The sequence below is a fragment of the Trichechus manatus genome, unplaced genomic scaffold (assembly GCF_000243295.1).
Source record: "Trichechus manatus latirostris isolate Lorelei unplaced genomic scaffold, TriManLat1.0 scaffold00037, whole genome shotgun sequence".
NCBI classification, from domain to species: Eukaryota; Metazoa; Chordata; class Mammalia; order Sirenia; family Trichechidae; genus Trichechus; species Trichechus manatus.
This window is the reverse complement of record NW_004443973.1, coordinates 2557772-2570524: the sequence shown is the minus strand read 5'-3', so window position 1 is coordinate 2570524 and position 12753 is coordinate 2557772. Positions and strand designations below refer to the sequence as shown.

The 12753-nt window shown below is 38.3% G+C and overlaps 1 protein-coding gene across 3 annotated transcripts in view; it reads right to left on the bottom strand.

Moving 5' to 3' along the window:
* Nucleotides 1-12753, bottom strand: part of CERKL (ceramide kinase like) — a 119171-nt gene that overhangs the window by 31069 nt on the left and 75349 nt on the right. For 2 of the 3 annotated variants that reach the window (XM_004375453.2, XM_004375454.2), the window contains exon 3: nt 4379-4510. The exons of the other annotated variant lie outside the window; for it this stretch is intronic. In XM_004375453.2, coding sequence (XP_004375510.1) covers nt 4379-4510 — 132 coding nt within the window. The remainder of the gene's footprint in view (nt 1-4378; nt 4511-12753) is intronic. 3 annotated transcript variants of the gene reach the window in all.

The window sequence follows — 12753 nt, the reverse complement described above, 5'->3', positions numbered from 1 at the left end:
TCAAAGTGACGTTTATGTTTTTTTTAACACTTTAAAGAGGTCTTTTGCAGCAGATTTGCCCAATGCAATACATCGCTTGATTTCCTGACTGCTGCTTCCATGGGCATTAATGGTGGATCCAAGAAAAATTAAATCCTTGACAACCTCAATGTTAACTCTAGTAGATTAAAAAGTACAAGGAGGCAAATATTAGCTCACAGGGCTCTGCAGATGGTTGTGCAGTTTGTTGCTAGAACAAAAGTACTTGGCCAAAGAGGCAGGTGAGTTTGCAATCCAGACAGTACTCCTGCTCAACATGCTAGGTGACCTTGAGCTGACTCAGCCCAGAAGAACTAGCACCTTGTCCTAAGTCATCACAGAGAAGGTGGAATTTTCTAATCTGTGCAAAGGCTCAGTGACCCTGAACTCAAAATAAGAATGGCTAACAGTATTGTCCAGTAACAACATACACTGCTTCTAGTGTAGGTGCACAAACCAAGCCTGCATGGTCACCCACAAGGACTACCACACACCTGCACTCCACCACACGGGTGGACGCTGAACTAGATGGTCTCTGACGTGCTTTGTAGTCTGACTTCTCTGTTGCCTTGGCTTTTTCACTTTATTGTTCTACATATAATCCTATGAATCTATAACCTCTCAAAATTCCTCTCACACATTTAATGGTGTAGTCCTTAAGTCTGCTTTATTTCAGGAGCAAAATAATGAAATGGTATCATATGCCAGCAAAGGTTTGCCACTCCTGCTCTTCTTTGCTTTGTCTACCAATAGGTTATTTGGAAAAATAACTCAGCTCTTTCTAGGTTCTTCCAGTTCTTTTGATACCATTATTAGATAAAATACTGCATTGGGGGTAGATAACAGAGGGGATTCAACCTGAGCTCAAACATTTCAAAAAATATTCATCTACATTAGGAAGTAGTTAGGGTTTCAGGACAGCTACAATGAAGGGAACAACTATATTTTTACTAATGTGGTGAGATCCATTTAAAAAAAAAGTCATAATGTTTATATCTTGTAATTTTTCAAGTCATTTTTTATATTTATATAGCACCATTTCCTAGTGAATTCGTCATTGTATAAAATTTATTATGTAATTCAAATTTCATTTGATTCACCAGTGTATGCAAGGGTGTGTTAAAGCAATGGTTACTGGACATTCAGAAGATAAGTATATTTTCTGCTTTCCTCTTTCATATAGTTTTTTCTTTCAAACAAAATGTGGGGTGAAACTTACTATGACTTAATTTTATGAAACTGAAATTAAAGGCATGAAGACCATATTTCTATATACCTATAATATACAATATACTTTCAAATATCTTATTAGAATCACAAAATCACACTGGTAGGAAAACCAATACTTTTCAAGTATTTACATATTTAGTCAGTCTTTTACACAAAATAGAAAATAATTTTTATAAATATTTAGGCAATATACAGACTAAAATAGTTTTAGAAGGATGCAATTTTATAATTTTGCCTGTAGGAGGAGTGTTAGGCAGCTAATAATTAGCCATTCTGCACAAATATAAAGTAAATCCTAAATGTGCCTTATGTAATATTTTAAGTTAAACTAAATGTAATATTCACTAATATTTATGAACTTAGAAAAATGAACTAATACGTAATATTTTCTCTACAAATACAACTGTTTTAAGAAGAAAGACACGTTCCTACCATTTTCTGCCTTAGTTCAATTTCATGCACCAGTTTCATTTCACCTCCATCCTCTCTCTCTTCCTTTCTAATCTTCATTCAGCTGGCAGAGTCATCTTTGCAAAACCAGATTATAAAAGTATGATAAAAAATTTACACCAGCTCTGGGTTAATGTACAGTAAATAAACTCCTGAGTGTAGTAGAAATAGCCATCCACAATCTGAACACAGATTTCCTTTAGTGTACATTGTTGGACCTACCTAGAAGCCATTTTTCCCTTTCTTCTGCCTAACAGAACCTAGTTTCAGTTCAAGTATCTGCAGCCTTCAGGAAAAGGGGGTCCCACCTTCAGCCCCTGGGAAAGGTCTTGTTGTTTAAGGAAGTGATTGCTCCAGGTGGGACACAGGTAGTATACTGGCACAGTCAAACTGAGAGGAAGACATTTTAATCCATGTTCAACATTAAAATATGTTGGTCTCTATGGTTGCACAACTCAAAGAATGTAATCAATGTCACTGAATTGTACATATAGAAATGGTTGAATTGGTGTACGTTTTGCTGTGCATATTCACAACAGCAACAAAATAAAATTAAAATTAAAAAAAAATGTTGGTCTCTCTCATATACTCATCTCTTTCCATTCAATATGAATAAAGACACATCCAATCCACTGGTAGCCATTTTATGATGATGAAAAGAAACAGAGGAAGGCACAGCAAAGTCATGGAAAGAACTCCCAAGATATTATTGGTGCAACACACACACACACACACACACACCAGTTGTGTGTGCTTACTGACCTGTCTTCCTTCCCTCACTTTCCTTCCTCTGTGTAGGCACAGAAAAGTTTTTTTTTTTTTGGCCTTCTCTGATTCTTAAAGACTGGCCCAACCTTCAATATCCAGCTCAAATGCTTTTTTCTGAGCTTGCTGATCAAAATTTTTATCACCTTCTGAAATATCATAGTTCTTTTATGTATATCCCAGTTATAATGTTCAGTCTAAAATATCTATTTGAATCCCTAGAAAACTGAAAGTCACTCAAGAGCAGGAAACATATCTTATTTACCTTTCATCCTGCATAGTGTTTAGCACAGAGCATTCAACAAGGGTTTCTTAAACTGAGTGACATACAGTAATATCGATACCAAACTGCTCTGTAGTATTTACATATTAATCAATGAAACAAAATAATTAATGTTATTGAGCTTGCCAATAAGTGTATTTGACTTTTAACTGTTTACATTACTGAGGTTGAACTATTCAACTATATACTACTATGTTGTTGTTAGATGCCATTGAGTCAGTTTCAACTCATGGTGATCCCACGTAGGGTTTTCAAGTCTGTGACCTTTCAGAAGAAAATCACCAAGCCTGTCTTCCAAGGTGCCTCTTAGTTGGTTCAAACCAACAACCTTTCAGCTAGTAGTCAAGCACTTAGCCCTCTGCACCACTCAGGGATCCTCTCAAGTACTATAACACATGCATATAAAAACTCCAAGTCACATCCTAACATGAATTTCAAACTTTTCCTTTAGCCAATCTTTGAAAATCTTCAGTAGAAAGGAATGCTATATCTGAATTTTCCCTTTCCTTGCAAATCACATCTAAGTCAGTCAAAAGTGACAAATATGAAAGGTTAAGTCCTTTACTACAACTTCATTTTAACTCAAAAATTCTTGAATTTTTCATGACAGTTTCTCTGGGACCTGTATAGCGGTTGTTTTTTGGGGCGGACATCCTTCCAACAAAGATTGCCTTTTTTGAGGAACTTCCCACATTACCTCAAGTCATGAGGTGTGGGCTTTAATGACTATTTACATTTCGAGATCCATCATCTTTAGTCAGAGCTGAGCAAAGCCAGGTCACTCTGAATCCCTTCCCCAGGAATTTAGAATTGGGACTAAGAGATTCTAGCGGGACTCTGAGCTTGTCTCCTGAGTAGGCTTCTTATGCAATACTCTTCACAATTTACTGCAAATTTACATTCTGTGTTAGGGAATTCGTGCAGAAATAAAGCCAGAAAAGGTGAAGGTGAGAATAATATCAATTCCTTCCACTCCACAGGAAAAAAATAAAAGTCTCAAGGAAACAAAGGAACCTTTGCTCACCAAATTAAAAAAATCAAAAAGTATTGTCTTAATCTTCTTTATATTAATTTTAGTTTTGGTAAGTTTCAATTTTCCTTGGCACAAACCTAAGCATTTTTCTTATTTTAGATAGTGAATATAAGCTTCTGGCTCCTTTAAATTTATCTAAAACCAGCAGTTAAGTGTTTGGTTTTGACCTAACCAGCAGGGGTCAGAGTCTGAACAAAAACAACCTAATGAAGGATACCATGGAAAGACGTCAAACACCTAAGTGAGCAAAATCAAGTGCCTGCCAAACTGCAGAAATGTGCAGATAACAAATAATCTAAACGAAGATACCAAAAAGCATACAGCTCCTTTTAAAATGATTCCTAATAATTTTTCAAATCTAAAAAGAAAATGTTAAGAGAAAATATTGGTATTCTAATAAAAATAATATAATAAAAGAGAAAACAAAATAATCGTAATTTTAGGGCTGGCTGCAGTAGGTTATGGAATCACATAAAAAGCCTTAGATATTACAAGTAACTTCCTAAGGTTGGATTAGGAACAATATTAAGTTATCTTGTTTCCTTAACTATGTTTTTTTTTTTTTTTAATGGTAAAATTATATTCTGAAAATGACTTACTTGTTACATCAGTTTTTATTCCTGCAAGCTTCAACAGAGGTTCGACCTTCTCATAATAGATCTGGGTAGCTTCTTTTTTGTGGCTTTGGGGGTTAAGGAATATTTTTAATGACTTTGGTCTGTTTGAAAAACCTAAGAGAAAGCATAAAGGCAGAAGTATAAGTCTCTATAAGCATCGTTTTCTTTCCTTTAAAAACCACACACTTAAGTCCAATTAGAATGTTATATACATATGTAAATAGTATTTGCTATTTTTATTTGAAATCTCTTGAAAGACTGTTCGTGAATATGACATTATTTTAAAACATTTATGTTTTCCTAATAGTGAAAAAGCCATGTTCCTCTTAAAATAAATCATGAGTTACAATAAAGCATTTATGAAGATGTAAATGAAAGCAGTTTTGTGCATATTAGGCAATATTTACATATATTTACCAAATCACACCTAATAAATCAAATATTCCTTTAGCATTTGTTTCTGGAAAAAAGCGATGGACTGTAACAAATAGAAAGGTCCATTTCCTCTCCTTAAAAAAGTACACTTATTATTGGAATCAGGCACTCAGTGATCCTGGGGCTCTGACATCTGACCTACTGGTGAGCCCGGGGTTCAGCAGAGTTGAGGGGGATGATTCAGTGACAACATGCAGAGCAATGCATGCTGGTAGCTAAAAACGAAGATTTAGAGCAGAGTTCAAGCCTGAAAGGGGGCCAGGGGAGAAAGAACGATTCTCCAGGGAGTTGGGAAAGGACCACCTCTCAGCGGGGATTCGATGATGATGATGCCTCACAGTTGGGGCTGAGATTTGATACTACAATTTTCTGGGCTTGCAAGATGCTTATCACTTAGAACCCAGTTGGAGCAGGTGCAAAATAAATTCTCTGTTGTTAGGAAGGGGCAGGAGGGACAGAGGAGCCAAAAGAAAGCTGACAACTGTTTCTTTTTTTGGTAAGCTGCTCGAAGAGGCCATGTTTCAAGGTTTAAAAAAAAGTTACTAACATCCATTTTTTAAAATAAAACTATTACTAAAGACAAATGAAAAATGTCCAATTCAACAAAGTCAGTTTTTGTGCAGCTTAGAGACAATATTTCACTTCTCATCATATCTGATGCAATAAAATCTTTCAACAGCACATATTATTTTGAATTCAGGGAAAGTTTCAGCTGAAGAGAGAGGGCCACCCTGACTTTCTTATATACTCTCCATAAAACTGTCAGGTTTTCTACCTTAGGAAAAGGCCTCTGTGAGCCTCCCAGTCACCCAGACTTGAAACCTCAATTCTATGCTCCATTCCTTCCTTTTATTCAACTCCTACATTCAAGTGAGTAAATCCTTGCTTCCATGCCTTCTGCTCTGGCTCTGGCTCAACATTCTCTGAGTAGCAGTCCAGAGCAAACAGTTAATGCACTTAGCTGTTAACCAAAATGTTGTAAGTTCGAGTCCATCCAGAGGCACCTTGGAAGAAAGGCCTGGCAATCTACTTCCAAAAAAAATCAGCCACTGAAAACCCTATGGAGCACAGTTCCACTCTGAAACACATGGGGTTGCCATGACTAGGAGTAGACTCAATGGCAACCTCTTTTTATAGCAGGATAACAAATAATATAGAAGAAATTATACAGTTAGAAAATCACTATTTTCAACCTTCAGAGTAATAATTGATTCAGCCAAGAATCAGTACTATATGCTAAAACCACTGGACAAAAATGGGTTGGGGGCAAAATAGTTACATATTCTGAAACTCTATCCCTACACATTGTTCTAATTACAAAGGGTAAAAAGGTACCTTCACGGTGGGGAAATCTGGCAGATACCATCTTAACCAAGTCATCAAAGTTAATAAAACTCTTTACAGTAGAAAATGACACATATGCCTTGCGATACTCCACACTGAGAAGGACACAACACCAAAAGTGCATAATGTGAACCTAACGTGGTGAAACACTCAGACACCCACGTTGAAGTGCATTCTAAAAAAAAAAAAAAAAAAACTTCCTTATAATCTTCAAAAATGTCAAGACCATGAAAGCTTTGCAAAGAAAGCCTAAGGAATTGTTCCACAGCAAAGGAAGCTAAAGAGATATGACAACTAAATGCAATATGCAATTCTGTTCAGGTGAAAAACTGCCATAAAGGACAGAATTATTATCATTTAGCTAGGAAGGACTAAGCAAATAAATCCAGGCTTACTTTTATTAAAATGTCACAGGGACAATAAACTAGCTATAAATCCCAGAGTCCAAGCATCAGATTAAATATCTAGATTATGTTTACCTTACCTGGGGTGTGGAACTTTACGGGAATGCCCTGTTTCATCTCTCAAGCAGGGGCAGTCCAGTAGGATGGTGTCTAGGCAACAAACAGTGGACCCCAAATGCTGTTATAAAAACCAACTTTTATTATCCCTCTTCTTATATCATGGCAGTAGGGGACTAGTAGAAGTTCATAGAAATGAGAAACACTCTAGGACTTGTGAGGATAAACACATTGTAGTTTAAGGCTTGTGGACTTTTACATATATACATATATATAAATAAGTATGCACAAAAGTGCATGCTATGCACCCCATCTAGTCTTTGGGACATAATCTTCTTGGTTAAAGAAGAAAGGGGGCTAAAATTATTTTTAAAAGATTTTCAAAAAAACATTTAAATGTAAGAATTTTGTTATTAAACTTCAGTTAACAACACCAACAATGAAAACTAAATAAATTAACCAGAACATCCTGTTCCTAGACATTCTGGTAAACTGAGGTCTTACTAAACACAAATCAACGAAGTAACCTTTTCACTGGAGTATGTCTTCATTTTCTTGTTTCTCTTATTTTTTTAAAGGTGTACTTAATGTGGTGATTATGAAGCTAGAGCCTAAGTATATACAAATTAGGTAGTAATTTGATACTATTTTTTTTTATCTCCATGTAGGCTTTTAAAATGAGATATATATTTATCATAATGATTATATATCCATCTATTCTGATTTTATTAAGAGTTGTTTGACATTCATGAGTAAGCCTTGATACACAGTTTTCCTTTTGGACTCGCATTGCCATATCTTAGTGTCAATATTATGCCAGCTCTATGAATAAAATTTGGAAACCTTTCCTCTTTTTTTAAGCTCTGGAATAGTATAAATAGTGAAGCTTCTTGTTCCTTAAAGATATGATAGCTATCCCTGAGAAAATATTAGGGTTTGGTGTGTTTTATTTTTTTTTTTTTTTGGAGTAGCAAAAATTGTTTCTCTATTTCCTTGATGGTAATTAGTCTGTTTAGATTTTCTATGTCTTCTGGGATCAGTTTGGCTATTTCTGTTTTCCTAGATAATGTACTCATTCATTTCAACCTGCTCCTAGGACGCAGCCCAGGTTGTCTCCTGGGTTCTAAACCTAGTCCTCCTACTAAGTAGTTGTAGCAACACTATTTCCTCCTGCTAAACAGAATCAATCACCTTAGCCGGCATAAGAACCAACTTTGTTGGTTCAGTTATATGGTTCTATAGTGTGACCAGGTAATTATCAATGTCCAGTTCAATCAAATCGTTGTTATGTTCCAATATAAAAGTATTCTTCCCTCATACCAAAATCTTTAGATCAGCAGAGTTCAAAGCTGCAGAGGAGGAAGCAAAAATATTGTGGGTAGGTCACTGGATGTGAAGGTCAGAGATGACACTTCTATTTCCAGTCCTTAATTCTTGTTGTTGTTGTGTGCCGTCAAGTTGATTCCAACTTATAGCGACCCTGTAGGATTGAGCAGAACTTCCTCCATAGGGTTTTCTAGGCTGTAAACCTTTACAGGAGCAGATCACCAGGTCTTTCCTCCCGTGGAGATGCTGGTGGGTTCGAACAGCCGACATTTTACTTAGCAGCCAAACACTTAACGATTGTGCCACCAGGGTTCCTTCCTTGATTCATAGACCCATGTATTCTGTTTATGGAACTAAAAACTAGTATCACACGGGTGTTGTTTCCCAGCTAGAATACAATCTAGTACAACAGGAAACAACATGGTAAGACTAATGAATCTCATAGGTGTCAGCTAATTGCCTGACTTCTCCTTGGTCAAAACAATATTGCAGCATGGTATGTAAATTCATTGAACAAGAAAGGCATTTAGTAAGGCCACAGATGGTAGTCTTGGCAGAAACATGGTGGACAGAGAATGAAAATCCATATCTAGAGTAAGTGTTCATAGCAATGACCTTCTATGATGGAGGAGATCCAATGTAATCAACTTGCCACCAGGTGGTTGGCCAGTTGCTCTGGAATATGACGCCATATCCCAGGCTCAAGACTGATCTGTTTGCAGACAGAGCACTCAGCAATGGCTACAGTCAAATCATCTTTGGTGAGAAGTGTTTATTGTTAAAGCCATAAATTTCTCCCATCCTCTTAAGAAGACCACTTGGTTTATGCATCCACTGTGTAAGCTTTGGGGTTGCTTTGAAAAGATGGTGACTGACAGCTATAATAATGGGGCATCAGCCTATTTGATGATCTTCTCCTCTGGAATGAATTCTCTTTGGTGAACACTTACATAAAACACAAATATTCTCATATTCTGTTCTCATGCTACGAAGTTTGTTTATATACTTCCATCTCCTACATCCTTGTCACCATTTTAGTTTCCTGGTGCTGCCGTAACATTACCACAAACTGGGTGGCTTTAAACAACAGAAACTTATTTCTCATAGCTCTGGAGGCTAGAAGTCCAAAATCAAGGTGTTGCCAGGGCCATGATCCCTCTGACGGGTCTAAGGAAGAATCCTTCTTTGCCTCTTCATAGCTTCTGGTGGTTGCCAGCAATCCTTGGAATTCCTGGACTTGCAGCTGCATCACTCCAATCTCTGCCTCCACCTTCACATGGCTGTCTTCCTTCTGTGTCTGTGTCTCTGTTTCTGAATTTCTCTTTCCTTGTAAGGACACCAGTTGTTGGATTTGGGGCATACTCTAATCCAGCATGACCTCGCTTTAACTTGATTACATATACAAAGACCCTATTTCCAAATAAGGTCACACTCACAGGTGCCAGGGGTTAGGACTTGAACGTATCTTTCTGGGGGACACAATTCAACACATAACACCAACCTCCCAATCTTTTTTGTCTAAGTTCCTGACTATTTGGCTAAGCTTTTAACCATTGTTCATGAATTGACACACATTACTCTTTCTGTTCATCCCTCTGTCTTGACAATTAGTATCAATTGTTAAAGAAGTTCTGCTCACCAGGAGTATTTCCCTGCCCTTCTCTCTTTTAGGAACACCCTTGAGTCAAGCCGTAATGCTGCAGCAGTCCCCTTTTGTTACAGCATACAGAACTATCTCTAAACCAGGTCCCCCTTTTTCCCCCCCAGTCTACTGTCAGAGAAAATGTCTCATGACGTCACATATGTGAAGTGAAGAGAAAAAAAAGTAATGCAGTAACAGTTGTAGACCGCCAGACTATTCAATGCACTAGGATCTGCTCCTCTAGCCCTTTAACAATATTATCTGGATAAAACACCCTTTTATCTAGAATAACGAGAGCATTTTATGTTCTATACAACTGAATCCTGACCAATACAAATGTCTAATGTTGTTGTTATTAGGTGCCGTTGAGTCGATTTCGACTCATAACAACCCCATGTGACGGAGTAGAACTGCCTCTATCAGGTTTTCTAGGCTGTAATCTTTACAGAAGATTGCCGGGTCTTTCTCTCACAGTGCCACTGGGTGAGTTCAAACTGCCAACCTTTCAATTAGCAGCTGAGCCCTTAACCGTTGTGCCATCAGGTCTCCTTAGATGTCTAATGTTGTTGTTAGGTGCCTTCCAGTCGGTTCCGAATCACAGCAACCCAATGTACAACAGAACAAAACACTGTTCAGTCCTGTGCCATCCTCACAATCTTTGCTATGTTTGAGCTCACTGTTGCAGCCAGTGTCAATTCATCTCATTGAAGGTTTTCCTCTTTTTTATTGACTCTCTACCAAACATGATGTCCTTCTCCAGGTACCGGTTCCTCCTGATAACATGTCCAAAGTATGTGAGACGAAGGAGCACTCTGGCTATACTTCTTCCAAGGCAGATTTGTTTGTTCTTCTGGTAGTCCATGGTATATTCAATATTCTTCGCCAACACTATAATTCAAGGGCATCAATTCTTCTTCGGTCTTCCTTATTCATCTTCCAGCTTTCACATGCACATGAGGCGATTGAAAATACCATGGCTTGGGGTCAGGTGCACCTTAGTCCTCAAAGTGACATCTTTGCTTTTTAATACTTTAAACAGGTCTTTTACAACAGATTTGCCAAATGCAATACTCTGTTTGATTTCTTGACGGCTGCTTCCATGGGCATTGATCATGGATCCAAGTAAAATTAAATCCTTGACAACTTCAATATTTTCTCCATTTATCATGATATTGCTTACTGGTCCAGTTGTGAAGATTTCTGTTTTCTTTACGTTGAGGTGTAATCCATACTGAAGGCTGTAGTCTTTGATCTTCATCAGTAAGTACTTCAAATCCTCTTCACTTTCAGCAAGCAAGGTTGTGTCATCTGCATATCACAGGTTGTTAATGAGTCTTCCTCCAATCCTGATGCTGCATTCTTCTTCATATTGACCAGCTTCTAGGATTATCTGCTCAGCATACAAACTTAATAAATATGGCTAAAGCATACAATCCTGATGCACAACTTTCCTGATGTCTAATAAAAAACCAAAAACCAAACCCACTGCCGTTGAGTCGATTCCAACTCACAGTGAACCTACAAGACACAGTAGAACTGCCCCATAGGGTTTTCAAGGAGCAACTGGTGGATTTGAACGCTGACCTTTTGGTTAGCAGTCGAACTCTTAACCACTACGCTACCAGGGCTCCCAATGTCTAACAGACATCCCAAATTTAACATATTCAAAACTTAAACTCCAGTTTCCCCCCAACAAACCTGGTCTACCTACGTTCTTCTCCATCTCACTAAATGGCAACTCCATCCTTCCACTTGCTTCAGTCAAATACTTTGGTACCTTACTGTGAAAATTGGCAACTAAAATAACAGTATTAGCCCGTCAGTCGTTTCACCCTCTCACATAGTCTAGTCCCCATTCAGTAGCCACAACAATCCGTCTTAAAATTCAGTTATGTTACTCCTCTGCTTAAAACATCTTCAAATTGCTCCCCATTTTTCTCAGAATCAAAGTAAAAAACCATACAAAGCTTGCAAGATCCTTCATGACCTACCACCAGCCCCCTCTGTGACCTCATCTCCCACTACTCTGTCCCCTGCTGACTCCTCTATCACATGACCTTCTTGCTCAACCCTTGGCACTTGCTGTTCCCTCTGCTTGAAACACTTTCCCCTCAGATATTTAACGGCTTCATTCCTCCATTTCTTTCAGTTTTCTTCTGAAACATCACAGCCAATGAAGCCTTCATTGATCACTCTACATATAATAGCAAATACCATCATCTCATTTCTCTGTAATACTTATCACACCTTGACATACTGTAAGTATATTTCATTTTTTCAATCTCTCTTCTGTCACTAAAATGTAAGCTCCATGAGGGCAGGGACTTTATATTCTGCTCTCTGCTATATTGCTAGTTCCTAGAATAATATTGGAGCCCTGGTGGTGTAGTGGTTAAAAGCTCGGCTACTACAACTGGACTAAACCAAAGCTAAGAAGTTTCCTGAATACAATCAAACACTTTGAGGGACAAAGCAGCAGGGGTAGGGGTCTGGGGACCATGTTTTCAGGGGATATCTAGGTCAATTGGCATTAACAAAGCTTATTAAGAAAATGTTCTGCATCCTACTTTGGTGAGTGGCGTCTGGGGTCTTAAAATTTTGCAAGCGGCCATCTAAAATTCATCAACTGGTCCCAACCACCTGGAGTAAAGGAGAATGAAGAACACCAAAGACACAAGGAAAGTATTAGCCCAAGAGATAGAAAGGCCCACATAAACCAGAGATTTCATCAGCCTGAGACCAGAAGAACTAGACGGTGCCTGACTACCACCAACGACTGCCCTGACAGGGAACACAACAGAGAGTCCTGGATGGAGCAGGAGAAAGGTGGGGTGCAGAACTCAAATTCTAGGAAGAAGACCAGACTTAATGGTCTGACTGAGACTGGAGGAACCCTGGAAAGCATAGCCCCCGGATTCTCTATCAGCCCACAACTAAAACAATTTCTGAGGCCAACTCTTCAGACAGGGATTGGACTGGACTGTGGACGTGAAGTGATACTCGTGAGGAATGTGCCTCTCAGCTCAAGTAGCTACAAGAGACTAAACGGGCAGCTTCTGTCCGGAGGTGAGATGGGAAGGCAGAGAGGGTTAGGAGCTGGTTGAATGGACATGGGGAATCAGGGGTGGAAAGGAGGAATGTGCTGTCAC